This window comes from Bos indicus, chromosome 20 (assembly GCF_029378745.1).
Source record: "Bos indicus isolate NIAB-ARS_2022 breed Sahiwal x Tharparkar chromosome 20, NIAB-ARS_B.indTharparkar_mat_pri_1.0, whole genome shotgun sequence".
In the NCBI taxonomy this organism is placed as follows: domain Eukaryota; kingdom Metazoa; phylum Chordata; class Mammalia; order Artiodactyla; family Bovidae; genus Bos; species Bos indicus.
In genome coordinates, this window is record NC_091779.1 from 40,858,558 (window position 1) to 40,878,142 (window position 19,585).

The 19,585-nt window shown below is 43.5% G+C and overlaps 1 protein-coding gene across 2 annotated transcripts in view; it reads right to left on the reverse strand.

The window, feature by feature from the left end:
- The window catches only part of NPR3 (natriuretic peptide receptor 3), an 80,969-nt gene that overhangs the window by 13,290 nt on the left and 48,094 nt on the right, over nucleotides 1–19,585 (reverse strand). For both annotated transcript variants that reach the window (XM_070774790.1, XM_070774788.1), the window contains exon 4: nucleotides 5,615–5,750. In XM_070774790.1, coding sequence (XP_070630891.1) covers nucleotides 5,615–5,750 — 136 coding nt within the window. The remainder of the gene's footprint in view (nucleotides 1–5,614; nucleotides 5,751–19,585) is intronic.

The following is a 19,585-nucleotide window of genomic DNA, read 5'->3' on the forward strand; positions in this document are numbered from 1 at the left end:
TGAGACTTCACCTGAGAGTATTCTACATAAGGTGAGAGCGTCAGGCTGACAGCAGAATTTTCCTGTACATAAGTAATTAGACTTCCTACCCTCCTTTCTATTGGCCTGCAGTGGAGCTCAGGGTTTGAGCCACAGTCCTATTTACCCTGTCACCCTGACCTCTCCCACAGTGAGGAAATTCAGCTTCTTCCCAGGCCATTTATTGAAAGTCTTGAGAGTTGGTCATAAGTTTCACAGTAATAAAATCCAAATTTGTCAAATAACATCCAGAGTATTTTTCCCTTGACAACTTAGTGGTCACTTACAGTGACTATTAAAATTTTCATTGTTTTTAATTTTAGAACAGTTAGGGATTTTTTATAGTTCTTTGGGGGTTTACCCTCAGGTTGATCATTGTTTAGCAAATAGAACGAGCTCCCCAAACAATTCAAGATCAACACTTAGCTTGGCTTCAGTTATCTTTACATTGGACAGATGAGATTCTAAGTTTGGACTGAACTATACAGCTGATTATTCTGGGACTCATTTAGTATTGTCTGTGTAGACCAGCTCTAGAAAGGAAGCCTCAGATTGGCCCACAGGAAAATTTAGTCCATGCCCTTTATGCAAAACTGAGTTCCAGCCATTATGGGCACCTGCCCTTCCCTTAACAACCTCCCTTGGAAGACCAAGAGCAAATGACCACACCATGCAGAGAGGAACAGCTAGGAACGGGATGTGGCCTACCAAGGTTGTATCCACACATGCCAGCTCTCAGGGCATGGGACACAACTTCTGGGAAATTTGATTCTGTCCTAATATGACCCTTGACTGATCCCATTTGACTTCAGCTCCTCAACTAAAGCTGTCAGAGGTCAAGCAAGACAACCCTGAAGGGTTATTTGATTTGTTCACATCCCACAATCTGTTCAAAGTTAAAGCAGATGCCACTCTGGGTTAGAGTAAGACGTGGCATCTACTAAAACTAGCAAGGAGAAATGAAATCCACCAACTGTCACCATAGCTGCTGCCCAGATAATTCTCGCTGGAACCTGACCCCTCTATACCATCTTACCCTTTCTAATGACCAAGAACAAGGTGAGGCAGTAGAATAGAGGAGAGTCCTAAGTGAGAAACACAGTATGTGCCCCGAATCTAATCTTGGTAAGGCAGACAGGCACAGCCCCAGTACATTCAAGGGCTCAAATTGTTGGCATGATGCAGAACTGAAAGGGCCTTTGTCAGTCATCAGCTGATCCAACCCCTCCTGGTACAGGTGACCAAGGAGAAAATGAAAGGACTGAGGTGACAGTCAGTGGCTAGGATGCTGGTTTTCTGACCTGGTTAGTGACCTGTATGTCAGTGGTCCTCAGATGATATCCATCGGCATTGCTGTTGTTCAGTTGCTAAGTCGTGTCCTACTCTTTGTGACCCCATGAACTGCAGCACACCAGGCTTCCCTGGTGTATCCTTCACTATCTCCCTGAGTTTGCTCAAACTCATGTCCATTGAGTCAGTGATGCTATCCAACCATCTTATTCTCTGTCACCCTCCTCTCCTCTTGCCATCAGTCTTTCCCAGCATCGGGATCTTTTCCAATGAGTTGGCTCTTCACATCAGGTGGCCAAAGTATTGGAGCTTCAGCATCAGTCCTTCCAATGAATATTCAGTGTTGATTTCCTTTAGGATTGACTGGTTTGATCTCCGTGCTGTCCAAGGGACTCTCAAGAGTCTTCTCCAGCACCACAATTTGAAAGCATCAATTATTCAGTGCTCAGCCTTCTTTGTGATCCAACTCTTAGATCTGTACACACCCTACAGTTTATTTTCCACCCAGATCCCAGAGGGCTCCCTTTTAAAGACTCAAGATAGATCCTGTTTCCCTTGACACCCTCTGGTGGCTTCCATCTCATTCAAGGTCCTCAATGTAGCTTCCAGGCCCACAGAGTCTGGTCCTACTTCACACTGTCTCTGGCTCACTTCACACTGCAACTCCCATACTGCTTTAGCCACACAGGCCCACAGGCTCTTCCCAGGGCATTCGCCACTGTTCCCCAGCTACACTCAGGGTCTCTGTGTTTGCTACTACCTCTAGACTATTCTCTCCTAAATAGCTGTGTCATGTATCTCAGTTCCCTGAGGTCTGTACCCAACTGCCACTTATCAGAGAGAACTTCGCTGAACTCTATTTAAATTAGTAGCCCTACTATATCCCTCCCATAACTTTCTATCTCCCTTAACTTGATTCACTTTCCAGCCCCTGAAGTGGTGTATTTATTCCACAGAAGCTCAGCTTACTGCAAGGAACATCTTTAATTTACTGCTGAGTTATCAGCTCCTTAACCCAGTGCTTACTTCTTGGAAGAAAAGTTATGACCAACCTAGACAGCATATTCAAAAGCAGAGACATTACTTGGCCAACAAAGGTCCATCTAGTCAAGGCTATGGTTTCTCCAGTGGTCATGTATGGATGTGAGAGTTGGACTGTGAAGAAAGCTGAGTGCCAGAGAATTGATGCTTTTGAACTGTGGTGTTGGAGAAGACTCTTGAGAGTCCCTTGGACTGCAAGGAGATCCAACCAGTCCATTCTGAAGGAGATCAGCCCTGGGATTTCTTTGGAAGGAATGATACTAAAGCTGAAACTCCAGTACTTTGGCCACCTCATGCCAAGAGTTGACTCATTGGAAAAGAGTCTGATGCTGGGAGAGATTGGGGGCAGGAGGAGAAGGGGACAACAGAGGATGAGATGGCTGGATGGCATCACTGACTCAATGGATGTGAGTCTGAGTGAACTCCGGGAGTTGGTGATGGACAGGGAGGCCTGGCATGCTGCGGTTCATAGGGTCTCAAAGAGTCGGACACGACTGAGCGACTGAACTGAACTGAACTAACCCAGTGCCTGGCACATAGGAAGTGCTCAAGAATACCTGATGAATGAATGAATGAGTGAGTGAATATGAAGTTGATGTCCCCAGGGCTCCAGCAACTGGGTGTTCTAATATTGAGTTTCATCCTCATTTTTGACTGATGGCAGGTCGGGAAGCAACAGTTAGAACTGGACATGAAACAACAGACTGGTTCCAAATAGGAAGAGGGGTACTTCAAGGCTGTATATTGTCACCCTGCTTATTTAACTTATATGCAGAGTACATCGTGAGAAACACTGGGCTGGATGAAGCACAAGCTAGAATCAAGATTGCCGGGAGAAATATGCCTCACATATGCAGATGACACCACCCTTATGGCAGAAAGTTAAGAAGAACTAAAGAGCCTCTTGATAAAAGTGAAAGAGGTGAGTGAAAAAGTTGACTTAAAGCTCAACATTCAGAAAATGAAGATCATGGCATCTGGCCCCATCACTTCATGGGAAATAGATGGGGAAACAGTGGAAATAGTGGCTGACTTTATTTTGGGGGGCTCCCAAATCACTGCAGATGGTGATTGCAAGCCATGAAATTAAAAGACGCTTCCTCCTTGGAAGGAAAGTTATGACCAACCTAGATAGCACATTAAAAAGCAGAGACATTACTTTGTCAACAAAGGTCCTTCTAGTCAAGGCTATGGTTTCTCCAGTAGTCATGTATGGATGTGAGAGTTGGACTATAAAGAAAGCTGAGCACCGAGGAATTGATGCTTTTGAACTGTGGTGTTGGAGAAGACTCTTGAGAGTCCCTTGGACTGCAAGGAGATCCAACCAGTCCATCCTAAAGGAAATCAGTCCTTTGTGTTCATTGGAAGGACTGATGTTGAGGCTGAAACTCCAATATTTTGGCCACCTGATGCAAAGAACTGACTCATTTGAAAAGACCCTGATGCTGGGGAAGATTGAAGGCAGGAGGAGAAGGGGACGACAGAGGATGAGATGGTTGGATGGCATCACTGACTCAATGGATGTGAGTTTGGGTAAACTCTGGGAGTTGGTGATGGACAGGGAGGCCTGGCATGCTGCGGTTCATAGGGTCGCAAAGAGTCGGACACGACTGAGCGACTGAACTGAACTGAACTGATGTGAGAGGAAACTAGTATTTTATACACCATTAGCAAGAATATGGACTAGTAGACCTTTCTGTAAGCTATGTGGCAATATCTAATGTACTTTGCCTTTTTATACAGTTCATGGGATTCTCACAGCAAGTATACTTTAGTGGTTTGCCATTCCCTCCTCCAGGAGAAGGGGACAACAGAGGCTGAGATGGTTGGATGGCATCACCAATTCAATGGACATAAACTTGGGCAAACTCTGGGTGATGGTGAGGGACAGGGAACCCTGGCATGCTGCAGTCCCTGGGGTCACAAAGAGTTGGACACAACTTAGTGACAGAACAACAACACACTTTAAAAGGCACCAATATAATTTTGGACCCAGATAGGCCATGACTAAGACTGTTCCCTGTTGGGTGTACTCACAGAAATTCATCAAGATGTGTAACCTCATGATAGCATTTTGCATAATAGCAAAACCTAGACAACTGAAGTATGCATCAATAGAAGACTGGGTAAAGAAATCCTTGTACAGCCAAACAATGGAAAAATGTGGAACCATCATTTTAAAATGTGCTGAATTTATGAGCGCTCATATGGAAAATTCTTCTGCTTGACATACAAGTGAAAAAGCTAAGATGAGGAATGGCATTCCTAGTATGACCCTTTTGTGTAATTTTTTTAGATAAGATATACAAATGCATATGTGCTGGCAGGAGGCACAGAATATTTTTAGGCTGACTCATAGGAAATTTTTAATAGCCATTACATTGGGGAGAGGGGACTAGGATGGAAAGGAAAACTTTCACTTTTCATTTTGTACATTTTTGTAGTGTTTAACTTTCCAGCCAAGAATAGTCTCACTCTTGTACAATTTTTAAATGTCAATAAAATTGCTTGAGTGAGGAGATGACATGCCATTTCTTTTGTTGTTCTTATAATTCCTCTGTTCCTAAGAAAGCAACAACCAGTATTCACCATTTCAAAAACTGAAAGGAGAGAGCTCAACTGGACCTGCTCATCATCTCAAACCTCCAGATGTTTGGAACAGAGGAAAGTGTACCTGGGATAATTCCTTCTAAAACTGATCACAGAACTCTTCACAAACTGATTGCTGTGAATGAGGCTTATGACACGTTTAAAGAAGCCTAGGGAAAAAAATAAAATAAAGAAGCCTAGGGGCTTCCCAGGTGACACTAGTGGTAAAGAGGTAAAGAACGCACCCACCAACGCAGGAGACACAAGAGACTGGGGTTCGATCCCTGGGTCAGGAAGATCTCCTGGAGAAGGGCATGGCAACCCACTTCAGTAGTCTTGCCTGGAAAATCCCATGGACAGTGGAGCCGGATGGGCTACAGTCCAGGGGTTGCAAAGAGTCAGACATGACTGAAGTGACTTAGCAAAGAATTGTTGCCGTCAGGAAACAAGGTGCTTCCTATTTCAGTGGGACTCTTTCAAAGCACTTTCATAAGCTTTATCTCATTTAATTTTCACAAGCCTGTGAAGTAGGTCGATCATGACTTATTATCCTTCTATAGCTGGGAAAACTAAGATACTAGCAAGGTCCCATAGTTATAAGAGAGAAAAACAGAACCAGGAAGAAAGCAACTTGATTGGCAGCAGAATGCTGTGAGCTTGTAGACTGAATCCTCACCTTCAAATGTTCGGTTCCAAGTCTGCTGGATAATTTTCCCTCCATCCTTCTTACTGTAACCAGCTCTGAGTACTTCACGTAAAGCCAGGACGTAGAGGAGGATGGCATCGTGGAATCCTTCAACAAACATGTTCACCTGGAAAGGAAAGCCCAGGTGGGTGAGCCCAGACACCACATGACTCACATTCAGGAATAATGTGAGAGAATCCAAATGGTTAACAGGTTAGGCTCGAAGCGCATGGCAATGGCAGAAGTGTGCAGAAGAGCAACTAACAAAGAAAAGGCTACAATTTTCCTGGCACTGGCTCATGTCAGGAAAACTCTTTCCCCATTTGAGTATTTGGAGAAAAGACAAGATATTACCGAAGTTAAGGAAAATGTACCTGTGGGCCACGTTAAGTATTCCAGGTTCAATCAGCCTTTGCCCACAGATACCTCTGAACACATGCCCTCTACTCCCATGTCTGCTCTTTACCTGAAGCCATCTCCCCATTGAGGTCTTCTCCACCCTCACCAACCCTTGTGCTTTCCATGCTCTGAATATGGAGCAGAACTGAAGGGACAGTAGGGATCCATTCATTCATATTCAAATACTACCACGTGCCTAGTTGAGGAGCACAGATGCCTAAGTGTGCAAAGAGGAGTGGGTGTGGCTCTCCCCTCTCTGTCCTCTCTTCTATCAGCATCAGCATCTCAGTTTCTCTCTCCCACTTGTGTTCTGAGTAGTTCCAGTGCATCTGAGTCCTCCCTACTTCTGGTCCCTGCCAAGCTCCAAGGACAAGAGCAGAAACAGGCCGTTGATTTATCTCGGTTGACTCCTGGCTCAAGTAAGATAGCCTTTGCACTCAGTAACATACAACTTCGTGTGAAATTGGAGAAGTCACTTAATCTTTCTGAGCCTGTTTCCTTCTATAAGCACCGTTTGGCAAGTTCTGATACCACATTTAAACCCATTAATGTTCACTGAAGATGAAATAAGCAAATACAATCTTGAAACACTTAAGAGTTACAGATTCTGTAGAAGAGTACCCCCAAATTCCAGCCTTCTTATTTCAGAAGAGTGTGTCAAGAACACAGTTCCATGCAGCAGGGTGAATTGGGTATCCCACAGACAACCACAGGGAAGCCCTGTGAGGGACATTCCTGCCCCATCCCTAGGAAAAAAACCCAGAGGAGGAGAGCCACCGGGTTCAAATACACGAACATTCACAGAAGATATAGCTCAATGTCCAGTTCTTCTCAGCCTCATCCCACTCTGAAGGACTAAGTCCTATATGCATCACAGAAGCAAATATTTCAGAACTGCCAAAGCCGAGTGCTGCTGCTGACAGGCAGGCTAGAATAATGCTTACACAGCCTGGGCTCACACCCAGCTCTGCCACTTCCTGGCTATTTCTGCTCCACTCTGGGTCTCAGTTTTCCCCATCTAGAAAATGAGGAAGATAGCCATAGCTATCTCAAGGGGTTGTTGTCATTTTAAATGAATTAGCAGATATAAAATCTGCAAACGTCAGCTCTCACTGTTACCTTTTGTTCTTATCGTTTGGAGACAGAGAATTATAAACCTAAGGATCTTGCTAAGGCTTCTAATTCCTAATAGCAGTGTTCAGAAAATAAGTGATCTACTTACTGTTACAGCATATCTTACTGACCCACTTTCATGGAAACTAAGACTCCCTGTTCATGCTTTCATATCCCAAACAGGGATCTTCCACGATGTCTCATCCTTAATTCCACCCAAGTATGATGAGTGCAGCTGGTCAGTTTTACTGACCCCCTGGGAGAGGCAGAGGTCAGACTAGTAGAGTTTACAGGAGAGCCATCACTTAGCCGCTACACCCAAAGTTTAATCCAAGCCTTGACAGGTTGCCTGATCTCTTTAATCTTCAATTTCCTTATCGATTAAATGAGAGTTTAGTATCAATTTATCTCCTAGAGCTCTTCTGGGGATTAATGAACAAGTGTGTGTAAAACATCTACAACAGTTCTTGGGACTGTGAAAGAAAATGGCAGACACTGGCTTTATTGCTTAGCCATCTAGCTAAAGTCTCAGGGTCATTATTTTTTTAGGCAAAGCAGAATGGTGTAGAAATAACACCTACTAGTCAAAGATAATTTTCTGCTGATTTGGCTAGACTAATTCAATTTTCCAAAGGAATGAAATTTTCACTTAGCCCATGAAGTCATCATGGCTTGAGAAAGTATGTATGCTAATGAGTTCATGAGTGGACTTGAGCTGCGTGATTTAATCCTCAAGCTACAATAAAAAATATTTTTTCAAAAGATCTATCTTCTCTTTGATAATTATATAAAAATCACCCTGCTATAGCAGGAAGAATCACAGATGGTGGGATATGGTGAATATAAGGTGCTTTTAAAAAGCTCCGATCTAATCGACTCCTTACTTTGAGGACCTAAAGAGCATCACTCTCTCTCAACCTTCTAGAATTCTGGAAGCTTTCCATCTATATTCCTTGTTCTGGGAGCCTAAGACAGCCTCCACACAGACTATAAAGTTTCAGCTGCTAGACATCACCTGTCCACTTCTCTCTCTCCATCTTCTCAAAATCCTAATCCAGAGGCCACCATGCTGCCACTGGCCACCCAAAGCACCAGAATGGGAAGAACAATGATTTGACTGAAAAATGTGAACTTGGATTACCTCCGTCCTAACAGGTTTAAGGGCTTCCGTGGTGGCTCAGACAGTAAAGAATCTGCCTGCCATGTGAGAGACCTGGGTTCGATCCCTGTGTTGGGAAGATCCCCTGGAGAAGGGAGTGGCAACCCACTCCAGTATTCTTGCCTGGAGAACTCCATGGACAGAGGAGCCTGGCGAGCTACAGTCCATGGGGTCACAAAGAGTCGGATACAACTGAGCAACTAATACACACAAACACACACACACATACACACACACAGGTTTAATGGTAGAAGAGAATAGACAGGCTCTGAACACATGTCTGAAAACTCACTTTATCTCGATTTGCAAATGAATCACAAAATTTACTTTCTTTCCTCGCCAAGTAGCTGAGTGTCTCCCTCTCCTGCCAAAATTAGCAGGAGAGCTGCTGGCCCCCAGTGAGGTTCGCTCACACCCCCACCCACTGCGGGGGAGGGTTCTTCACACCTACCTCATAGGACCTCAAGCCAGAAGCAAAGCCCCAGAGACCGTCTTTTCTTAAGGAGAAACATTCTCACATCCACACGTGTTTTTTAATGGGAGGAAAGCCCGTTAGCACATTATAGACACTGCAAATTGGAAGTGCAAATTTTTGTAAAAAGCGAGGGAGAAAAATAAATCCAGAGTATTAAGTTGCCTTTGGAACTCTTTCCACTGGACTTCCAGGCTGAAAGGCTTTGTAAGTTTATCTGATCTACCCCCTGCCTCTGGACAGAACAACACCCAAACCTCAAAATCCTGACTGACAAAGCATGGTGTCATTACCAACAGAAGAAAATAGGATTCCCTCTTCTGACTGACCTGTTCTTGTATTAAGCCTCATTTCTAGCCAGGGCTTCCCTGGTTACTCAGACAGTAAAGAATCAGCCTGCAATGTGGGAGACCCAGGTTCGATCCCTGGGTCAGGAAGATCCTCTGGAGAAGGAAACAGCTACCCACTCCAGTATTCTTGCCTGGAGAATCCGATGGACAGAGGAGTCTAGCATGCTACAGTCCGTGGGGTTGCAAAGAGTCAGACACAACTGTGCGATTAACACACTTTCACTTTCCAGCAAGAAAGAAGCCTTCACTAAATTTGTAAATGTAGCCATTCCCCTGCTGGACACCAAATGGAGTTAAGAGAACCATACAGTCCACGATCCCTAGGAGTCTCCAGTCTCCCTACACAGCACCACCATTCCCCATGGGTGCAGAGACGGATTCCACACAAGGCAGCTGTGAAGTTAACCCCCAAGAGGGACCAGCTCCAGGGTAATAATGATTTGCTTTTATCGTTCAAATAAGATGATCATCATTCACCATCTTTCATTCATTCTGGGGAATTTGCCAGAACAAGGAAGCATGCTCTCCCTTCATTTCATCTCAATTCCCTTGATTTTATCCTCTGGAGTTGGGCTATTCCATGTAAAAGAAAGCCATTTTTTGCCTTTGACTTTTCTTTCTGATAGTACCTGTTAGCCATGTCTGTCTGCTAATGTGGTTTCTTTTTAAATCTCCATCACGGGGAAGGCAGAATAGAAATCTAGTTCTTTTTCAAAGTGGACTCACAGGTATAGAGAACAAACTAGTGGTTACCAGTGGGGAGAAAAAAGGGAAGGAGAAGTAATAGAGAGGATTAAGCAGTACAAACTATCAGATATGGAATCAGCTACAAGGATATATTGTACAACATGGGGGATATAGCCAATATTTTATAACTACAAATGAACTAAAGTTTTAAAAATCATGAACCATTATATTGATACCAGTAACTCATATAACATTGTACATCAGCTATACTTCAATTTAAAAAAAAGAGGCAGAGTTCTTTTTTAACTGAGCATAAACAGTTGCCATTTCTACCATGGCTCCTATAACTGTGGACAGAGTCTTTTCTCATTTCTTTTTGGGGAGACAAATTCATAGGTGAATTCCTCAGTGGCTGTGTTCCAAACAAGTCAGCAGAGAACGCTACATGCCTCAGCTGTTGTGTAAAGCGAGAATGAATAGGCTGGCAGTATCTGGCTCCCAGGGCTGTCTAGACATCCAAGAAAGCCTATAAAGCTCTCAAATGGAGGCAACTGGGAGAAACCTACCAAAGCTGAGTACAGGGGGAGGCTGTCCCAGGGCTTGGCTAGTGGAATCCACATGAACTCAAGTATTCATCAGGTGAATCTACCTTCCTCACCACAAATCAATGGTTCCCAGTGCAAATGAGCAAAGTGGAGGGTGCTGGGCAGCATTTTTCAAGTCTTTCGAAAAAAAGGTGACCTTTAACCTCTCCTTCAGTCAAAGAGGTGGTCAGGGACAAAGACTTTTTTTTTAGTACTTTTTTAAACTATTTTTAACTGAAGGGTAATTGCTTTACAATATAGTGTTGGTTTCTGCCATACATCAACATGAATCAGCCATAGGCATACCTATGTCCTGGTGTTGGAGAAAATTCTTGAGAGTCCCTTGGACTGCAAGGAGATCAAACCAGTCAATCCTAAAGGAAATCAGTCCTGAATATTCATTGGAAGGACTGATGCTGAAGCTGAAACTCCAATACTTTGGCCACCTGATGCGATGAACCAACTAATTGGAAAAGACCCTGATGCTGAGAAAGATTGAAGGCAGGAGGAGAAAGGGACGACAGAGGATGAGATGGTTGGATGGCATCACCAACTTGGATATGAGTTTGAGCAAGCTCTGGGAATTGGTGATGGAAAGGGAAGCCTGGCGTGCTGCAGTCCATGGGGTCACAAAGAGTCGGACATGACTGAGCAACTGAACTGAACTGATACCTATGTCCCCTACCACTTGAATCTCCCTCTCACCTCCCACAGCATCCCATACCTCTAGGCTGTCACAGAGCGTCGGTTTGAGTTCCCTGTATCAAACAGCAAATTCCCACTGGCTAACTATTTTACATATATGTTTCCATGCTACTCTCTCCATTCATCCCATCTTCTCCTTCCCTCCCCTGGTCTCATTTCCATAAGTCTGTTCTCTATGTCTGCATCTCCATGACTGCCCTGCAAATAGGTTCATCAGCACCATCTTTCTAGAATCCATATATATGTGTTAAAATATGCTATTTGTTTTCTCTTTCTGGGTTACTTCACTCTGTATAATAGGCTCTAAGTTCATCCACCTCATTAGCACTGACTCAGATGTGTTCCTTTTTATAGCTGAGTAATACTCCATTGTGTATATGTACAACAGCTTCTGTATCCATTCATCAGGGACAGGGACATTGTGATGGCAGGTAAATAAGAGGAGACATGGCCCAGGACCTGCTTCTCCCTATCAGAGCAAGAACAATGGCAGCTTCATCTGGAATGATGAGAAACAAGACCCTGAAGATGAACTTTGTCCTGCCCTCCCAGGCCACTGGATGAGAAAAAATTGGCCTGGGCATGTTGCATGGGGAGGTCAAAGGTTAAAGGATATTAGGCATTTGATGAACACTACGCACGTGACCTCCATACAAGAAACATATAGATACTGTCTATTTTTATGCAATTTTCTTTGAATCATAAAATTAAAAATCTACAATATAGGGTAACAATAAATCAAGTGATATCACAAATTCTTCAACATCAAAAGAGGAGTTCTCACTCTTACTGGAAGACACCCCCAACATCTGCTCTTTTCTATTGGGCCTGCCTTCAGGGAATTCATACTTGGTCACTTGCTGTCTGATTTTAGCCTTGAGGAAACTGAAGCTGAAAACCTTCCTCCCTATCCTAGTGAACTCTGAAGAACACTATCCTCGTGCAAAGGGCAAATGGCTTTCTAACCGTCAGACAGCAGATTCAGGAGGGAGCCGGGGTCCAGCCCTATGCTTGGCCAAAGAACCACCGTATCCCCTGGCAGACTTCTTTGGGATGGAAGTGGGCCCTAAATTGATAAATGACTGTCTCCATCCCAGGCTCGGCTCTAGCCCCCAGAGTAATGCCCAAGACTGGTAAATTAACTCGGATCAGCTAGCCTAAAATGTGGCTGACGCCTGCAAATAAAAGCAGATTTTTTTTCTCTTTCTCATTACCTAAGACAAAATGGATCATTAAACAACAGCAGTCCTGAGGAGATCATTAAGTCTGGTTCTGACCCCTCATGCATCTTCCACACTACCGCAACTGGCTGTCCCTCTAATGAAGAGAAAAGCAGTGCAAACTGCCCGCAGGTATCACAGTGCTTGCAGATCACATCCGTGCACCAACCCCAGCCAGGAGAGCCGCCTGAGAAACGAAGTGGAGGAAAACTGGACTCCTGGAACTGGAACTGGACTCCTGGGATTGGTGGGTGTGGAGCACAAGCACAAGAATGACTTTTTAAAATTCTCCCATGGCTCACGCAGGGAATTCAGTCATCTGATACGTGTGCCCTTTGAACGTGTCACACACACATGTCATATAAGGATGCTTCTCCTCACCCATCGCTCTTAAAGGCTTAGTTGAGAAATGCACATTCCTAATGACATAATCGTCCCTGGCTTTCAGGTGATCAAGTGAGCAATGTCTGTCCTTGGCCTGGATGTCCCACCTGTGCTCGACCATCTGTGCCTCCGGAAAGCTTGGGGACCCGACCTCCACACATTGCTCTGGTCACTCACTGGCCTCACTTTCCAGGGATCTGAGTTCCTCTGTCAGGCACAACATCAAGGTGGGTGAACACACACACCCCACCCAAGGTGGAGGGCAGGGGCAGGGAGCAGCCACCTGATGGGCAGTAAGGCAGCCCCAAGACATGAAGCAGGGTGACCAAGGCAGAGGGAGACACAGACAAGGGAACACGGGAGGACAGTGTCTGGCCTCATTGTTTCTGAAAGGCCAAAATCAGAAGGACCATGTAAATTCTAACTTATCCAACTTGATGACATCCTTGACAGCTGATCCAGAGAACTTCAGATAGCTTTCCTTGAATTTCTTGAGTCACCTGGAGATGTGACTAGAAGGAAGAGATGAGCAAAAATCCAGGCTTCATATAGACAGATCACTCAATCTTGTCTGACTCTTTGCAGCCCCATGGACTGTAGCCTGCCAAGCTCCTCTGTCCATGGGATTCTCCAGGCAAGAATACTGGAGTGGGTTGCCATTTCCTACTCCAGAGGATCTTCTCCAACCAGGGATCGAACCCACATCTCTTATGTCTCCTGCATTGGCAGGCAGGTTCTTTACCACTAGCGCCACCTTTTTGATTCTGTCTTGTATCTTAAAATGAAACCTCTCCTTTTTATTCAAGCAACGTGTGGTGAGGACTGAGCTAAGATCCGGAAGCCCAATTTCTAGTTTAAGCAGCACTGATTTATTCACTCACTGTGAACAGTCAACAGCTTGATTTTGTTCAATTCTTAACGCAGGGTTCCCAACCTGGATTCCATAGAGCAGCAGTATTCCTTAAAATGTTAATAGATGCTTCCAGAAATAGCACTATCATGGTTAAACAAGTTCACAAAATGCCAGATTGAACAAAGTCAAACAGTGCTCTTTACTTCCAGGTTATAGCTATGATATTGAACATCTCCTATATTCTAGGAGCTGAACTTAGTAGAATTTAAATTCTACTGTGTTTAGGATCTTCCCTGATGGCTCAGCGGTGAAGAATCTGCCTGCAATGCAGGAGACGCAAGTTCAATCCCTGAGTTGGTAAGATGCCCTGGAAGAGGAAATGGCAACCCACTCCAGTATTATTGCCTGGAAAATCCCATGGACAAGGAGCCTGGCAGGCTACAGTTCATAGAGTCGCAAGGAGTCAGACATGACTGAAGCTACTGAGCATGACAACAGCACGTGTTTAGTCCTTACAAAACTGTGTGAATGGACACTGTTATTATCCTGTGATAGAGACTCTAACATCCTAAACAGAAAGAAGAGATCTTGGTCAGGGGATGGGGTCTAAAGTCCAGAAAATGTTGAGTGGGCAAGTTCTTAAGTAAGGGTCCAAACCGTGTCTTGCCTAGTTATGACATCTATCCAACTGGCACATATGTTCAGCCAGCTCATACTTGAAAACAGCTTTGTGCTCTAGTTTCTGTTTCTAACTGGTCCATAGTTGCAGAGCTCTCCAAGTTGAGTGTGTAGATTAGAAAGACCAACAAGGGTCTATAGCAGAAAAGATGAACAGTACTACAAGATGAGGGAGGGACAGAACCACATCTAGAGATAGAATGAGAGGGCAGAAGATGGAAGAAGAAAAGAGGAGAGGGGACATGAGGAAACATGCTAATTGTTAAGCAAACATTTAAACCAGCAGCTCAGATCAAGTGAATCAGGATTTCTGACTCTGCTAAAGTTGCTCTTGCCCAGCTGTGAATAAAAAGGCCTATTAATAAGCCTATCAGGGTATACATGGGTGTACATGGGTATACATGTATGGGTATACATCTGAAGGAACTGAAATCAGTATCTGGAAGAGATAATTGCACTCTGCGTTCACTGCAGCATTATTCACAATGGCCAAGATATGGAAACAGCTGTGTTCATTGGCAGATGAATGATTAAAGAAAATGTGTGTGACAGAGAAAGACAGACAGATAAATGATAGACAGAATTCAACCATATGGAAATCCTGCCATTGGGGTCAATATGGATACATTTGGAGAGCATTAGGTAAAGTAAAATAACCATACAGAGAAAGAGGGAATACTAAATGATCTCACGTGTGTGGAATCTAAAAAAGTGAAATTCACAGAAAAAGAGAGTTAAATGGTGGTCGCCAGTGACTGGCAAGTGGGAGAAATGGGGAGATGTTGGTAAAAGGGCACAAACTTTAAGTGATAGGATGAGTAAGTTCTGGGCATTTAATGCACAGCATGGTAACTATAGTTAACAGTACTGTATTGTAGACATGTAATTTACTAAGAGAGTGAATCTTAAAATGTTCTCACCACCAGAAAATAAAAATCGAAAAGGTAACTACTGAATATATGAGGTGACAGTTGTATTAACTAACTTTATTGTCGTAATCACTTCACAATATATACATATACCAAATCCTTATACTTGTATACCTTAAACTCATTTGTCAGTTATACCTCATTAAAGGTAGAGGGAAGGAGACAGGTTGCTTATGGAGGTAGAAACTGATTGGAAAAGGACATGGGGAAACTATGTGGTCATGCAAATCTATATCTTACTAGGAGTGGTGGTTGCACAGACATACACAAGGATCAAAGGTGATCAAGGTGTACAATTAAGAGCTTTGGATTTCTCTGGGTATAAATTTTATTTTAATTAAATAATAAAGAAACTAATCTTTTAGATAAATATTAAAATGCTTAAGACAAAATGAGGATGCCTTGGATTTGCTTCACAATTACCAGGGCCTAAAGTTCCAGAATGGAAAAGGCAATGGCACCCGACTTCAGTACTCTTGCCTGGAAAATCCCATGGATGGAGGAGCCTGGTGGGCTTCAGTCCATGGGGTCGCTAAGAGTCGGACACGACTGAGTGACTTCACTTTCACTTTTCACTTTCATGCATTGGAGAAGGAAATGGCAACCTACTCCAGTGTTCTTGCCTGGAGAATCCCAGGGACGGGGGAGCCTGGTGGACTGCTGTCTATGGGGTCGCACAGAGTTGGACACGACTGAAGCGACTTAGCAGCAGCAGCAGCAGAGTTCCAGAAAAACATCGATTTCTGCTTTATTGACTATGCCAAAGCCTTTGACTGTGTGGATCACAATAAACTGGAAAATTCTGAAAGAAATGGGAATACCAAACCACCTGACCTGCCTCTTGAGAAACCTATATGCAGGTCAGGAAGCAACAGTTAGAACTGGACATGGAACAACAGACTGGTTCCAAATAGGGAAAGGAGTACATCAAGGCTGTATATTATCACCCTGCTTATTTAACTTATATGCAGAGTACATCATGAGAAACGCTGGGCTGGATGAAGCACAAGCTGGAATCAAGATTGCTGGGAGAAATATCAATAACCTCAGATATGCAGATGACACCACCCTTATGGCAGAAAGTGAAGAGGAACTAAAAAGCCTCTTGATGAAAGTGAATGAGGAGAGTGAAAAAGTTGGCTTAAAGCTCAACATTCAGAAAACGAAGATCATGGCATCTGGTCCCATCACTTCATGGAAAATAGATGGGGAAACAGTGGAAACAGTGTCAGACTTTATTTTTCTGGGCTCCAAAATCACTGCAGATGGTGATTGCAGCCATGAAATTAAAAGATGCTTACTCCTTGGAAAGAAAGTTATGACCAACCTAGACAGTATATTGAAAAGCAGAGATATTACTTTGCCAACAAAGGTCCATCTAGTCAAGGCTATGGTTTTTCCAGTGATCATGTATGGATGTGAGAGTTGGACTGTGAAGAAAGCTGAGTGCCGAAGAATTGATGCTTTTGAACTGTGGTGTTGGAGAAGACTCTTGAGAGTCCCTTGGACTGCAAGGAGATTCAACCAGTCCATCCTTAAGGAGATCAGTCCTGGATGTTCATTGGAAGGACTGATGCTGAAGCTGAAACTCTGCAAAGAGTTGACTCATTGGAAAAGACCCTGATTCTGGGAGGGATTGGGGGCAGGAGGAGAAGGGGACGACAGAGGATGAGATGGCTGGATGGCATCACCGACTCGATGGACATGAGTTTGAGTGAACTCCAGGAGTTGGTGATGGACAGGGAGGCTTGGTGTGCTGCAATTCATGAGGTCTCAAAGAGTTGGACATGACTGAGCAATTAAACTGAACTAAACTGAAGGTAAGGGTAGGGAAAAGATTAGAAGTGAAATTAGACTTGGCTAATTACAAAGCTAAGTGATGAGAGCATGGAGTTTCACAGTACTGTGCTCTCCATTTTTGTATATACTGAAGGTTTCCCACAGTAAAAAGTTTTCTTAATTAATCCCCTAAATGAACATTCCAGGACAAGCCTGGAAAATTTGTCCACAGTTGCCGCTATAAGAAAATACATAATCATAAGGTCAACGTTCTTGTTTTGTCCAATCAAGTTCTGTTTTCTATCACTGAACTAAAATTTTTAAGCAATAATTTTTAAAGGCATTTGTATATCTCAGATATCAGCTCTAAAGAATGGGGCCTCACACCAAAAGATCAACACGTTCTGAATCCCATTTGGGATCCATCATAATGAACTCATCTAAATCATTCTGGAACCCATGTGAAGACAGCCTTTGGAAACTAGGCAAGTAATGAGTTTCATATGCTTACTAACTACCAGGAAAAATAGTCATTCCTTGTAATTATCCTGAAAGTATCCCTTCAGGTCTACAGTTTTGAGAATTCAGTTACGTCTTCACATTTCAAGGAATGCCCCACAGTCTTCACACATTTGGATCATGTGACATTTTGAAGAGATTGATCTTTTTCAGTCTATTTCATAAGAAAATTAATTCACCTAATTGGGCAACTAAAAGATACCCTATTTCTTTTTTAAAATATTTAGGGCTAACACATTCTGCTTCTGTGAGGAGACTCATTTCTCCTAAGAAAGCTACCAGAACTATGCAGAGTATGCTAGATGCAGATGTGTCTTCATTTGGAATCACGGATAGAACGACACTGAGCTTAATAAATATATTGGCCACAATACAAGAGAGACTCTTGAGCACATGTCTTGCTGCTGCTATGCTGCTAAGTCACTTTAGTCATGTCCAACTCTGTGCAACCCCATAGGCGGCAGCCCACATGTCTTAGGGAGATGCATAATTTTAACCTTATAGGCATTCCTAACAGCCTAAAAGAATTACAGAATCACAAGTTTACAACTCAGAGGGAACTCAGAGCTCATATAATCCAACCAGCATGTTGTGTAAATGAGAACCTGAAGGCCGTAACAGTTGCCTGATTCACTCAACGTCGCACAGATAGTAAGGATAGAGCTGTGACTGGAACTTAAATCTCCTGACTCCAAATCAGGACCTTCATCATCAGTGTTGATTCGTCTATCAAGCAAAGCATCTCCTTAAAGACCAAACCCACACCCAAGGATACAGCACCAATATGAGTTCTCTAACATGTATAAGATTTTCAAGATGTTTCATGTGTATTAGGAGAGAGAAAAAAAGAAAGAAAAAATTTGCCCCAGCAAACACATTTTTAATTAACTGTCAGGAAAACAGAATCAAAAGTAGGAGGGACGGTGATGTTGGATACCAGATTGTTAAACCTCCAGGGTTGCTTTAAAAAAGAAAAAAAGAAGAAGAAGAAGAAGTAAATTGATCAAAGAGCTTGATTTGTATAAGCCCACTGCTTATAAAGTCAATTTACCATTATGTAAGGACTTGTTATATTTTTTAAGCCCTGAAGCACAGAACTTAGAGGGGCTTCCCTGGTGGCTCAGTGGTAAAGAATCTGCCTGCCAAGCAGGAGACATAGGTTCAATCCCTGGGTCAGGAAGATCCCCTGGAGAAGAAAATGGCAACCCACTCCAGTATTCTTGCCTGGGCCATCCCATGGACAGAGAAGGTTGCCAGGCTACAGTCCAAGGGTTTGCAAGAATCAGAGACAACACAGTGACTAAGCAACAGCAACAGAACTTGAAAGGGGAAAGATCCTAATCAGAGGCTCTGTTTCCAATGAACTCAGATGTCAAAAATCCCACATCAAATATCACTGTCATCCGATGCAAGGACCCTCCCTCACTCCGGGACATAATACATTGAGGAGGCTGGCAGTCAGCTCAAATTCTTCCTCGCCACCCACATTATTGCACTCATACTGAACCATTTCAATGTCCCTGTGCTTTATCCATTCATTCAATATTGTAGCCTCTTGGTTCCCTGACTGCCATTATTTGATGAATTTCTACTCCACTGAACTTCCTCAGTTCACTCTCAGGCACATACCCTGGAACAAAGTTTCTCAGAACTGTGCATGCAGCTCACCTGAGAATTTTGTTCAATTGCAGATTCTGATTCAATAGGTCTGAGGGGCAGAGCACTAGGGCTCCTCATTTCTGCAATCTCCCAGGTGATGCTGATGCACTGGTATACAGACCACCCTTTGAGTAGCAAAACCCTAGGTCTTATCATCACCTAGTACTGTTCCACTTTCCAAATTCTTGAAAATCTCTTTTTGACTACAGTCTCCTACTTTTTTCTGCATACAGAACAGATTCTTTGAACTCAAACTTCCTTCCTGCTTGACTCCCCTTCTACACTTGGTTCAGCAGATCTCAGAATGGAGCAATTCTGAACGAAAGGATGAGACAGGTAGACACAGTATTATTCAGCCAGAGGTGCCAATGGGCAACTGGAACTGGGTGCCTGCCACTCCGAGGGAGTCTGGAGTTGGAGATAGAAATGTAGGCGTTATCCACCTGGAGATGAGCATCTCATTCAAGTGAGT